The 14,742-nt window shown below is 36.4% G+C and overlaps 1 protein-coding gene across 2 annotated transcripts in view; it reads left to right on the top strand.

Moving 5' to 3' along the window:
* SCAP (SREBP cleavage activating protein) overlaps positions 1-14,742 on the top strand; it is a 408,865-nt gene that overhangs the window by 301,376 nt on the left and 92,747 nt on the right. For both annotated transcript variants that reach the window (XM_090415224.1, XM_090415223.1), the window contains exons 20-21: positions 1,580-1,695; positions 11,806-12,325. In XM_090415224.1, coding sequence (XP_090271350.1) covers positions 1,580-1,695; positions 11,806-12,325 — 636 coding nt within the window. The remainder of the gene's footprint in view (positions 1-1,579; positions 1,696-11,805; positions 12,326-14,742) is intronic.

Raw genomic sequence — 14,742 nt, 5'->3', positions numbered from 1 at the left:
TTCCGTTGGCCCTGTCTTAAGGCCTATTCTTATGATATATTGTTTTCCTGCCATTAACAACTTGATGTGGACGTTATTTCCCGTGATTTGCGTTTTTTTTTCTCGGGTGGCAATACTGATTTTCGAATTGATTTCCTCACATCGATTTCTGTGGAAATATGCACATTTCTGTTCCCAGATGGCGTTGCTTTCCGCTATAGTTTCGTTTCTGCCATCACACGGTGATTTGCATGCTTGCAGTAGTGATGAGTGATACCATGATTTTTCAATCACAGTATGAATTGATATTGCAGAATTTCTGCTGCGTAGCTTAGCGTGTGATAGTTGCTTTCAAGTTGCGGTGGTGGATGATCCATGTTAGTAACATGGAGAAAAAAGACAGAAAATGTATTTCAGTAGAAGAAAAGATGGCAATTCTGCGACGTGTAGACTGGCATGCCAGAACACGTGCGCATTTAGCAAAAGATCTCGGACTCTCCGTGTCCACTTTGAACACGATTCAAAAAAACAGGTCAAGCATTGAACTCAATACAAAGCAATCTGGCGCTATGTCAAAAAACAATCAACAATTAAAGATTTTTTTAAAATAGATAAATGTAAGTAATTGTAACTTCATTTATTTTCAGTTATTAAATTTTGTAATCTAGTATGCAGACTCACATACTAGCAGTAAGTCATCTTTTAGCCTTTTTTAATCTTTTTTTACATTTTCTGCTATTTACACTTTTTTCCATCAGCCCCCTGAAAAGTGTCAAAAAGGGGTTTTACTGTATATAGTTTTCTAAAAATAATTTATAACTTTTTTTTGCCCATATTTGCAATGGAAAATGGTTGACAATCTACTGAATGTCCTGTTTTCTATCAGAGTTTTCATGGATTGCATGATTATAGTCAAAGGAGGTTGGAACTTGTGTGTAAATAAGTAAAACGAGTTATTTCAGCCTTTCTTGGGTTCAATCCAGAAAAATAATATTTTCCAAAGTGATTACTTTTTTTCGATTTCTGTGTGTATTATCAAAATTCAAAGTATCCGTGTCTACCTCTAGTATTTGCCAATGATAATCTAATCTCACCATGAAGTATAAACTCTTTGTGCTTCTCACATAAACAGCATACATGAAGCATGGCTATTATTCATTTGACCTTTATGCTTTCCATACTTAAAATTATAGTAAATGTTAAATTAAAGTATTCAAAGTTATCCTACAATTAATTGCATTAGACCAATTAATATCAGCGCTAATGTGCTATGCACTCTTAAAACTTTTATGCATCAATAAAAATGCAATTATACTGTCAAATTGATGTGAATTTTGTCAAATTCACATCAATATATATACTGTCAAATTGATGTGAATGGGTTGCTTAAGCCACACATCAGCACATCTACCCAAATGGGCATGCAACGCCACTATGTGTGTTCAGAAATTTAGCTATATTTAAGATGTTAAAATTCCAGAATAAGATAGTTGCTTTCACATTCTTGTTATAAAAATTTATTTTTAAGAGATTTTACTTCTATTTGATATTTTTTGCAGAGATGGTTTATGAACTATAATGCTGTTATTCTTTTTTTCAGGAAATTGAAAACATTGTTACAGAAAATCATATGATTGCAAGTTCCTGTCTTGCTGGGGATGTATGTGTTTGGGATGCTATTTCTGGAGAATGTGTTTCTATAATTAGGCGATCAAGGTTAGATACAATCTTGCATGTATATATGTTAGAATTTTAATGTAAGATGCATTCTCACCTTTGGTTAGAACATTTTTTTTTTTTACTGATTTCACTCCATGCACTATAGGTTTTCAACCCTTCATGGTGGAATTTGCATTAAAAATAAACAAATCTTTGCCCTGTCATTAATATGCTTAGATGTATTTATGATCCTAATTTAGTTCTAATACACACATCCATATGAAAGAGGTAGTCATTGTTAGGTATGCAGTTATAATCAGTTTGGATTTCCCATAGTTCTATTAATCAGCAGGGCTATATGATATGAGAGACTAATAACAAAATGTCTTTTGTTAACTGTTTTAGTTAACAAAAGTTTTAGTTTTTTTTTAATTAGTTAAATTTTTGTGTTTTTACTGTGTTGCATGTTTATTTAGATTTATAGATGAGTCACAGATTCCTTTAAAATATCCCCCCCCCCCAAAAAAAAGTTGTTTTTAGTTAAGATGCAAAGATAATGTCTCGCCAGAAATGCATTCACATATTCACATACATAACTGAAGTGACAATTATTATATATATTTGGCACCGGTAGGTGATAGGGAATTTTCCCCCCTATTTTTATTAATTTTATATTTGTTTTGTATTATTATTTATTATTATTATTATTATTATTTATTTTTTTTTTTTGTAATCCAGAAACCCTGCTCTTGAGACCAAACATGGAACCTTTTTAAACCACTTCAGGCCCCATAATATGCAATAACTTATTACTTTTATCATTAGATTTTTGTAAGGAATCAAAATAAAAACATATTGTTACTCTGGCGATATTACGAGGAGTCTTAAAATATAGGTACAAGATCCCAAATTCAGGGGTCTAAAAACTTTGTTACCATTGAGGGCGATTCTGGTTGAGGCATCTCTACCTCAACTTTGGCTTCAATCCTATTTAGAATGATCTTTAATAAAATCTTACTGGCATAGATATTAAACTAATAGTTCTATACTTCTTGCAATCATTCATATCTCCCTTCTTATGTAATGGTATGAAAATCGACTTCTTGCAGTCTCTAGGCCAATGATCCTGTCTCCCATATCCTTGTAATCAATCTATGAAACACTTAGCCCTCCATACCCTGTAGCCTTAATTAACTCGGCTGGGATCCCATCTGCACCCAGGGCCTTATAGCTATTAAGCTGTTTAACTGCTCTTTCAATCTCATGACTAAGTGGAGGAGGTTCCACATTGAAATTTTCCTGCTGAGAGGGCCCCTCCAAATTTTCTTTATCCTCTCTGTTGTACAGTTCCTCACAGTATTCTTTCCATCTGTTTTTGATTTCTAGTTCTTCTGTTAGTACTGCTCCATTCCTGTCTTCGATGATGTTCAATTTGGGCTTAAACTTGTGCTTTAAATCTCAAACTAAATAAAACATCCTTTTATAATTGTGTCTCCTCATCTGGAACTATCTCTCTTATAATTGAAATTGCCTTCTTTTGATTAGATCCCATGTTGAATCTGATATCCATGGATCTCTTGGTCTTCTTATTTGGCTGAGATACTTCTTGACTGTATCCTGTATTATAACCTTGACTCCTTTCCAAAGCATTTCTGGTGAGTTCTCCTCACTAGTCTCCAAAAAATCATCCAACCGAGTTGATGTTTCTTCTGTCAACCCACTAGGAATTACTCTAACATCCAGTCTAGTGGAATGTGCCTGACTTGGAAGGTTTTGGAGTCTTATCTTACTTTGGCTCTTACTAGCTGATGGTCTGTACCACAGTCTGCTCCAGGACAAGTATACACATCAGAGATGCTTGTCTTCCACCGTTGGAGAGCCAGGATGTAATTAATCTGGTGCATTGACCTTTCAATGTTAGATGTCCAAGTATAGGTCCATTGTGGGTATTTCTAGAACAGGTATTGGTAATAACTAATCTGTTACCATGGGCAAATTTCAACAATCTTTCACCACAGATGTTACTTTCACCTAGACTAAACATCCCTCTCAGGCCTAACTCTTGTATTACTCTTTCCCACTTTTGCATTAAAGTCCTCTAAGATGTAAAGTACATCTCTCCTTGGCAGGCAGTCGAAAACAATCTAAGTTTTCATAGAATTTCTTACTCTCCTAATTCATCAGGCCTATCTGTGTGGGGTATACATAACTATCACAGTTGACACATTGGTATGAGCCTTAATTTTAATACAAAGTATCTGTTCATTAATGGGATTATAATCAAGAAGGGTTCTTGCCTGAACTGTCTTCGATATCACAGCTAACCAATGATGCTTTGAGTCACCTCCTGAATAAGCAACTATCTTGCCATCCTGTGAAGTGATCTTCTCCATTCCATCTGGTTTCTGTAATTCCCAGGATGTCAATTTTAGACTGCAAACATTACAGATGCCTGTAAAATTCCCCTCTAAGATTAATCCTATACTTTCTGTATTCCTCATTCTTCTGTCAACCCACTAGGAATTACTCTAACATCCAGTCTAGTGGGATGTGCCTGACTTGGAAGGTTTTGGAGTCTTAGCTCTTACTAGCTGATGTAAAAATTACATCAGCTAGTAATATATTATTACTATTCTAGAAATATATTAAAACCTGAATATATTATATATTATATTATATATAATATATTATATTAAAACTCTGATTATTCTGCACGACAATTACGACAACTGATGCAGCATGAGATGTATTATAATGCACAACCATATTAGCATTTTGGAGTGAAGTTACTGCAAGGCAAAAGAAAAAAGTGATAGGGTTGCAGAAGCCCTTTCCACATATCTGATAAGTTTTGTTCCCCAATTCATCCAACATTGGCCAGTTGGATTGGGACTTCTTGCCTACTAGGTGAAGAAGACCACCACTGCATGACACAAAATGAAACAGCAAAATAGGAAAGATATTCTCCCCTAACTCTCGAATACTCTAATAGCATTGTGGGAAGGAGCAAGAAGAAAAGAAAGAAGGGTAGGGATCAGTATACAGATAATATAACACATATATATTACATGAAGTAAGGCATTGTCCAGCATCAGGTACCTTGGGTTTGCCACTCCCATACTCACTAAAGTGAGTCATTGAGGTAACCTTAAGCATCCTTGGGGTATCTTTAGGAGATGTCTACAGCACCTCATTTCAAATGCCTGCAACCTTTTTTTATCTTCTTTTAGAAGCATCTAAGTTTCACTTCATAGAGAAGTAGTGAATTAACTAGTATGTCAATAAGGCATAATCTCTGTAATTACAATCTTATTTGTCCATAATGGTTTTAGTTTTTGGAGTGCTGCTGTTTCTTTTGCATATCCTCCGTAAGCGCTACCGTAGCACAATTGGAAGAATGACGGTACGTTGCGCCCTTCGATTAGAAAAGGCCTAAGTTTGATTTTCGTCATGATGGGAGGAATCTTTATATGGATTTTTTCAATTGAAGGTAGTTAGCCGATCTCATACGAAGGTAGCAGGGTTTTTTCTCCTGGAAACTGGTTTTTCGTCCCACATACAGACAAATCGGCCCTTCAGAACACATGCAATTTACAGACAAAAAAATATTGTTGGTGGTGGTTGTGGGCAGTAGATGGCATTGATGTAAGCGATTGGTAGTAGAGGTCTGTGTAATAGTGGAGACGGAGAGTTGTACAGTAGGTCTCCTCCTGCGATGAGTCTTCGGACTCCTTGGAGGTGTCACGAATAATAAATAATAATAATAATATCCTCTCTTAATCCTCCATCTTTATTAAGCTTAGGTATTTAAACTGATGAACTTCTGTTGGTGTATTCTCAAGTGGGATTTTTTTCTGCCACAGCACTTCCTTCTTGGTCATAAGCACAGACATTTGTCATTTTTTGATTTTGGAATACATATGGTTAAGCCACATTTTTTAAGAGTATGAGCTAACTTTGTGGTGATTTCCTGAAGATTTGATTTGTTTTACGCTAGAAAATCAGTATCATCAAAAATTCCTCTACTAGAACCTCATTTTGAAATTTGCACACATCACCCTGCTTGTTGCTGCCATTGAAGAAATTTCTTGTTGTTTATTGTTGAATACTGTAGCTGCTCCTTCCCCTTTTTACTGTTTTACTGTTAGAGACAAAAATTGACATATTAATTCAAGTTGAAAATGGAGTGACTCAAAAGACAGAATTACCATATTCAACTGTCATAATTGGTGAACTAGTTGAAGAAGATAAAGGCAAAGTTGAAAATTTTAGTAATAATACAAAGTTCATACAAGAAAATGCTAAATCCGTCATTGATGATGTAGCACTCAGAGAGAGGTCCAACCACAAAGATTTTATCTAGTTGTCTCACTCAGCTGTCCCATTCACTAGAAATTTTATCAGAAAATAATTTAGATATTTTGAATGGAGCTGTGTAGTAAAAAAAAAAGTGTTTTAAATTATTATTATTATTACATAACACCTCCAGAGAGTCCAAAGACTCATCAAGGGAGGGCACCTGCTCTGCAGCTCTCCGTCTCCAACACTCCACTAACCGTAACTACCTTCATCATGTACACCAACGCCATCTACAGCCGACCACCATCACTATTTTTACAGACAATCACAAACATCCATGCCCACGGTGGGATTCGAACCCTCAGCCTTTTGGCTGGAGAGCGGATACGCTAACTACTGGGCCAACCATGCCGGCTGCTTTAAAATGTTACAGTGAGATGTCACATGATAAGAAAAAGATGTGGAGTCCACACTTGGCTGATTCTAAGGATTAGGAAATATATTTTCACTAAAAGCTTTAAGTCTGAAAAATGCCTTTATTATTATTTAGGAATCCATTTCTATACTTCACATATTATTTTTACCTCTAGTAATGATTATTCTGTGAACATGACATTTTTCAGGAATGCATCCCTGTTGTTGGTAATAAGAGTTATGTTGATATGGTTTATTACACACACACGCGCGCGCACATATTCACAAGAATAAATATTTTTATTATTGCAAATATTTTGACCAGAAACTAACTGGTCATTATCATCAGTTCATCAATATAATCACAAAGTGAAGTTAAAACAAAGAATGTTAACTAAAATAAAGAGCCAATAGGCTTCATTTCGGTGATGTAAACATTATTTAAATTAAGGAGATATTAAATCCCACATTGTTTTAAAACCGAATAAAAAAACTCAAATATCAGAATCAAAGAGTTTCATGCCGAATATAGTAACTATAAAAGTATCGGCGACTACTAGTGTAAGCTAAAGCACATAGTTCAAGTACGTAGTACAAACTGGGGCAACTCATAGCAAAGGTGGAGAAAGTTCTGATCGCTATTCTTAGTATTTCTCATAAGGTAAAACCCATCTCCTAGGAGATGTATGATGTTATACGTTATGGTGGGAGGTCACTACCCAGACAGGTTTCGATCTTTATTGAGATCTCATCAGTGAGTAGCAAGACCAAATATAATACTAAGGGTATAGCGAAAAGAACTTATATACTCTGCTATTCGAGTATACTCGTATAGGAGTATATAAGTTCTTTTCATTACTATATTCGGCATGAAACTCTTTGATTCTGATCTTTGATTTTTTATTCGGTTTTAAAACAATGTGGGATTTAATGTCCCCTTAATTTAAATAATGTTCACATCGCCGAAATGAAGCCTATTGGCTCTTTATTTTAGAGAATTTATGGGTGCACCTTTTTTGACAACTCGTACAGAGTATATAAGTTCTTTTCACTATACCCTTAGTATCATATTTGGTCTAGCTACTCACTGACGAGATCTCAATAAAGATCGAAACCGGTCTGGGCAGTGACCTCTCACCATAATGTATAACATCATACATCTCTTAGGAGATGGGTTTTACATTATGAGAAATATTAAGAATAGCGATCAGAACTTTCTCCACCTTTGCTACTAGTTGCCCTAGTTTGTACTACGCACTTGAACTATGTGCTTTAGCTTATGCTAGTAGTCGCCGATACTTTTATAGTTACTGTATTCGGCATGAAACTCCTTGATTCCGAACTTTAAGTTTTTTATTCGGTTTTATAACAATGTGGGATTTAATATCCCCTTAATTTAAATAAAGAATGGTAATCCTAATTACAGAGCTGAGCCATGTGCTGGAATACCACCTTGTGGGTGGTCACAAAATAAGATTACATTTCAAGCCAAAATTAAATTTAGATAACGAATTGGATAATACAGTATTATATTAGAAAGGAAAAGGGAAGAATTCACTATTGCTTGCCATTTATGAGGAATCTTCTTCTTTCGCTATGCCTTATCCCGTGTTAAACGGTGTCGGCGTTCCCATCTTTAATCTTCTTCTTCCAGATTCTCTGGTCCAGGGCATCTTCCCGACTCCATCCTTTCTCCTCCCTCCATCTGAGTTTGGGCCTGCGTCTTTTCCTCCTTCCCTCCACCTCCATACGCTCCACTCATTTACCAAACATACTCCTCACTACATGACCGAACCACCTCAGCCTGCTTTCTTGTACCTTCTTACCGATTGGTCCCACCTTGATCGTCCCTCTGATGTTGTCATTCCTTATCCTGTCCTTCTTTGTCACACCACTCATCCATCTCAACATCCACATCTCCGCCACCTCCATCTTCCTCTCCCGTGGCTTTGTTATAAGCCACGTCTCCGCGCCATGGAGCATCGCCGGCCTCATCACCATCTTATACAGCTTTCCTTTCATCTTACAACTCACTCTCTTGTCGCACAGGACTCCGCTCATCTTCCTTCAGTTCATCCAGCCGCATGCTATTCGGTGCTGTATTTCCTCATCCAGGTCACCATTCCTCTCGACGACCGACCCAAGGTACTTGAATTTCTTCCCTGAAGTCGTATGGTCATATCTTTGTCACTCCCCGTTGACATATATTTGGTCTTTACTCGGTTAATTTTCATGCCTCTCTCTCCCCCAATACCTTTCTCCACTCTTCCAGGGTCTTTTCAAGCTCCTCTTGGGATGATTTGCAGAGAACAATATCCTCGGCAAACATCATGCTCCCTGGTGCCTCCTTCTTGACGTCCTCCACTAGTACATCCATGACCAGATAAAAGAGGTAGGGGCTCAGAGTTGATCCCTGATGGAGCCCTAGGACAATGGGGAACTCCTCTGTCATGCCGACACTAGACCTGACATGAGTTTTCGCTCCCTCATACATCTCCTTTACCAACCTCACGTACTTTTCTGACACTCCCTTCTTCCTCATACACCTCCATACCTCCTGTCTGGCCACTCTCGTATGCCTTTTCCAGGTCTATAAACACCATATGCAGCTCTGCCTGCATCTCCCTATATTTCTCCATCAATCGCCTTAGCGCAAATATTGCATCCGTTGTCCCTCTTCCTGGCATAAATCCAAACTGCTCCTACCAATTTTTGTTTCCTGCCGTATCCTTCCTTCATTTACTCTTTCCCATATCTTCAACATTTGTGACATCAGCTTGATCCCTCTATAGTTGCCACAATCTTGAACATCTCCTTTTCCCTTGTAGATTGGCACGAGAATGCTTTTCCTCCATTCCTCTGGTATCCTTTCCTGTTGGGCTATTTTCCTCATCAGATCCCATAACATGTCTATGCCCTCGCTGCACAAGCTTCTCCACACTTCTCCAGGTGTCTGGTCTTGCCCCCACAGCTTTTCCATTCTTCGTTTTTCTCAGTGCCCAATACACTTCCTCTCTGCTTATGTCCTGCACTGATCCTTCGTTTGCCTCTCCATCCTCACACCTCTCTCTTGGATTCTCCTCTTTTAGTAGATTACGAAAATATTCTTCCCATCTTCCTCTGAATTTGTCCTCCTCTTGTAGTACTACTCCTGTAGCGTCCTTTATCTGCTTAACTGAAGTAATGTCTTTCGAGGCCTTATCTCTAGCTTTCGCTATTCTCAACAACTTAGCTTCACCACTCTTTCTCTCCAGTACTTCATAAACCTCTTCAACTGCCCTCGCCTTCGCCCTTGCCACAGCTCTCTTTGCACTTTTCTTCGCTAATCTATATGCCTCCTTGTCAGCTCTGGTTCCAGTCATGTCCCATTTTTTCTTTGCCTCTTTCTTTTCCCTGATCTCCAACTGCACCGCCTCATTCCACCACCATGCCTCCTTATTCTCGGGCGGGCCCTTTCCTGATGTTATACAGAGCACCTCTTCTTCAATTTTTCTAATATTCCGACTATTTATGTCACACCATTCTTCCACATCCTCTGGTAACCTCATTCCTTCCAGTACCTTTTCTTTAAACTCATTCCTTGGACCTTCCTCTTCCAATTTCCACCAATTTATTTTCCTATCTTTCTGCCACTTCCGTCTATTCTTCTTTTCCCCTTTTATATCACAGTCTACCACAACCAACCTGTGCTGTGCCGCTACACTTTCTCCGTTAATCACTTTACAGTTTTTCACCTCCTTCAGATGTTTCCTTTTGCACATAATATAGTCAATCTGACTCATCCTATCCCCGCTCTTATAAGTTATCAAGTGTCCAACTCTCTTCTTAAACCACGTGTTAGCTATAGCCAGGTCGAAGGCCACAGAATGCTCTACGATTCTTTTGCCTTCTTCATTTCTTTCACCACTACTCCAACCCCCGTGCACCCTTTCTTCACCACTTCGTCACCTTCCTACATGCCCATTCAGGTCTGCTCCGATGATCACTCTCTCTCACCATCAGGGATTCCCATTACTACCTGGTCTAGTTCTCTTCAGAATGCCTCTTTCTCATCACAACCTACTTGTGGTGCGTATCCACATGAGTAATGTACCAGAGGATATTGTGGTCACTTCCACTCCATATCGAGCAAAACCAGATTTTTCAGGTTTATTGTTGTTGATATAACATTGATATTCTTGTAGTGATTTTTCAATAGAACGTGTTTTTGTCAAAAGTAAAAGCAGAGGCATTCACATTCAAAGATTGTCTCAGAGATGCCTGCATGTATGAGATAGGGACTCACTGTACAGGTTCGTGGTTCTTGGAGGATGGGCTTGTAAGTGTCCAGGGTGTGTTTAAACTTCCTTGAGGTAAAGCCATTTTGTAGTTTGATGCTCAGTTCTTGTTGGAGAGTCTGGGAATTGGAGCAGATAACATGTGCTCAGTTGAGAGCAAAGATTTGAAGATGCCTATGTTTTTTGAAATGGAATTGCTAGCTCATCCTTGTTTGTTCATTATTTATTCAGGTGGACTGCTATCACTGCAGTGCCTATGAGAAAGCAAGGATTTGACATTGAGTCAGAAGTTCGGATATTTTTTTTTACATTTTCTAAGATGATCTCTCGTTATTCAAGCTGTGGTTCTTAAGTTATCCTGAGCTATGAAAATTGCCTAACTGTGTACCCAGCAGTCAAACAACCATACCCATAAAGGTCACCAACTCGGACTAAGAAGGTTTATGAACTCATGTCTTAAAAGATGCTTGTATACTAAAATATGTTTCCATTTATTTCTTCATAAAATCTTATTTCTATCTATGATATCAGTTTTAAAATTAAATATTTGTATATATCATTCTGGGACATCATTAAGGCACATATATTGGTGAATCTGTTTCTTTGGTATTTTGGTTCATCTGCAGTAGCTGTTAAAGCTGGTAATGTTTCACGGAATTCCAGTAAGAACATAAGATAGTACACATTAACATGAAATTTTGTATAAATAAGGCAGTAATATCCAATTATTAGTATCCTTCAGCAGCTCATCTTAGCATATTGTTATAGTAATTTTTTTTAGCATAGCATTCTGTCTACAGTGCTTTAGTCAAGACTTTTCAGTACAGTAATCTATCATTTATCTGACCACATTGGAAAGTTGCTCTTCGGATAAATGAAGTACGATTACACGGCACTTTACTAGAAGTCTATTAGCATACAAGGGTTGGTTAATTGAAGGTTCATTGTTTTGAAGTTCATATAAATGGTTAATTACTTCAGTTGCTGAGTAAATTTGCTATAGCAGTATTTACTATAGTAGAGTTGACCATAAAACAGAGGATCACTTTTATGAGTTATTAAAATATATAAATAAATAGTAACTGAAGTACTTCAGTTGCTTATTTTAAGTTAAATTACTTCATTCGACATATAATTTGTAATACATTGTGATTTTTTAAAATTTTTTTTTTGAAAGGACTCTTCCAGTTAAAATTGAGAGTTGGAATCCACAAAGAGCAAGTGGCAGCTTTTCATCTGATTCAACTTATGGATCATCTCCACCATCAGATCATAATGAATATCTCTGCAATTGTAATACTACATCACAAGTGCCTACATCAGCAAAGAATGTGCCATCAAACTGTTATAACAGATCTACTCAAATTTCAGCTTTGCCAGGAGATGAATCTATAGTGTTTTCACAAACAGAAAATCTGTATTCATCATCACCCACATTAGGTTATGATTTTAGCAGATTCTATAAAGTAGCTGAAAATAGGACAGATGATAAAACAGCTACTCAAGAGCAAAACTTCCATAGTGATAATTGCCGAGAAACTCGAGATCATCAGTTACGGCGAGAAATTAGTGATAGTGGTGATTACGAAGCAAATAACACTTGTGTCCATTATTCATCTCTTGCATTCCAACCCATATGGTGTATAGATTATCGAGATAATTGGATAGCCATTGGATGCAGTGGTGGAAGATTAGAGGTTTGTAATATAATTTGTGTCATTAAATTTGTAAATTAGACTGTCAATACACATTTAAATTATGGAAGTGTTATTTAACATTTTTTAATATTATTTATGTCAATAAGAAATATTAAAGAAGTGCAGTAATACAAATTTTATAGAAATAACAATATAAAAATGGTTTTCTAATTTTTATGTATTGTATTATTATTATTATTTTGACTCTATTCTGGCTTTCTGGCCCCCATACATGTGTACAGATATGTATTATAAATATGTGTTTACTTATTTTGAAGAAGAAAGCTTTTGCACATCTTAGTCTATAGAAACATCAGGTTCATAAATATCTTTCTGGCAGTGAATAAGTTTAGTTCTAAAGTTTCCTTTATTATAGTGGATAGTTACTATAGTAAATTTTCTTTAACATGTTTATCCCAGTCTTGTACATATTACACATCAGGTAGAAACTCTCTTGACCATATGTCATGTCTCTTCTGCATCAGATGGGTAAATTTTTACAAATTCATCAATATATATGGAATATGGAAAATTTGTTAAATTTTTCGTTCAAAACTAGTATTCTAAAATATCATAATAAAATTGAAAATCTCAAAAATAAGGTTATCTTATTTTTGAAGTAAAAAAAAAAAAAACTTTTATTAAAAATATTATGCATTGCTTAAATTAATTGGTTTCTCCACCTGGTGAAGTTTAATTTATCCCATACATGAGAGAAAGAAGAAACCTATTGACATTGTTCTTAAAAAGCTGTCATTGATATTGTTAGGAAACACATCACTAAGGAGATAGGCTGTTCCAGAGGATACAGATAGATGGAATAAATGAGGAAAAGGAGAAGCAAGTTCAATGAGTTTGCAGTTGTACTGTAAAGGCATGTGGAGCAATGACCATGTATTACCTGTAGAAGAGACACAGAGCTGAAGTACTTCATCTGTGAGATAGAAGTTGAAGTAAGTCTTTCAGGGAAGTATCATCTATGAGCCAAATTGCTCTCGTCAAGAATTTTAAAGTAGGTTTCAAAAAAGTGCACTACCCCAAATGTGGAAATAGTATTCTAAGGATGGGCAGATTTGGGATTTGTATAGGGTTAGTAGCTAGGCAGGTATAAAATAGCTTCATCATCATCAATTCCTGACATGTACTCTCATTGGGTGTACAGGATATTATGATAGTATTGCATGAAGAACTCACATAATTACTAACTTGACTAACTTCCTTATCAACAATTTTCCTCCAAATCAATCTGTTATTTGTGAAGACTCCAACGTAATCAGATCTTATATTTCTGTCTTCTAAGGCACTTTTTACTGTATCAATCCACCTATATCTTGGTTTTCCTCTGGTCTTGTTCCCACCAACTTGGCAGAAATACCTGTTTTGCTAATCTTTTCTCTCCCATTCTGTTTAAGTGACCATACCACCTGAGATTAGCTCGCTAACACATTCCTGGATGCTAACAATGTCAAGTTCTTTCCTAATATCCTTTTTTTTTAATATGATATTGCCATTGATGCCATCTGTTCATGCTCCTAATCTTTCTCTGGACTCTCATATCTGTAATCTTTGGTCAAGTGTTTTATTTCTAACCCAGCTCTCAGATCGATAAGTTAAAATGGGTTTGAACACTGATTCCATATAAATTTATTCAGTGTTCAAACTACCATACCGGATTTGTTGATTCTGTTGTCTATTTCCATATTTAATTTCCCATCTTCACCAAAATTGTGCCTAAGTAGCTGAAATGTCATACTTGTTCTATAGGTTCTCCATTCACGATGAATTTGATATTTTCATTGTCTTTGTCTTTCTATTGTTGATTTTCATACCAAATTTATTACAATAGTTATTCAATTTAGTCAGAAAATCTTGCAGACTTGTACTGGATTTATTTAGAAATATAACATGATCTGCATAAAGTAGAGCTGAGATTAACACCTCCAATTTTGATATCAGATTTAATACTGCTTTCCTTCATAATGTGATCCATATAGATAATGAATAACAGAGGTGATAATGCACATCTTGTCTGACACCAGATTTAATGTCAAACCATCTTCCTTTACTTCAATTCGAACTGCTGACTTACAACTCAAATAAAGACTAATATTGCTTGATAAAATGTCCCTGAATAGCCACTCTCTTGGCACCTTGTCATATGCTTTTCCAAATCGACAAAACTTAAATACAGATCTTTGTTATATTCCCATGAATTCTCAACAATTTGTCGTAATAATGTGAGAATCTGATCCTGACAGCTTCTCTTCCACAATTCTTCTCAACCGTTTCTCAAGTATACTTGCATAGATCTTGCCAGGAACACTCAGTAGGGAAATACCTCTGTAATTCTCACATTCAGTTTTATTTCCCTTTTTATATATGGGTACTATGAGAGCTCTACTCCAATCATCGGGAAT

This window comes from Typopeltis vanoorti, unplaced genomic scaffold, assembly GCF_054136105.1.
Source record: "Typopeltis vanoorti isolate ZY-2024b unplaced genomic scaffold, IOZ_Tvanoo_1.0 HiC_scaffold_24, whole genome shotgun sequence".
NCBI lineage: Eukaryota > Metazoa > Arthropoda > Arachnida > Uropygi > Thelyphonidae > Typopeltis > Typopeltis vanoorti.
This window is presented reverse-complemented; position numbering and strand designations above follow the sequence as displayed.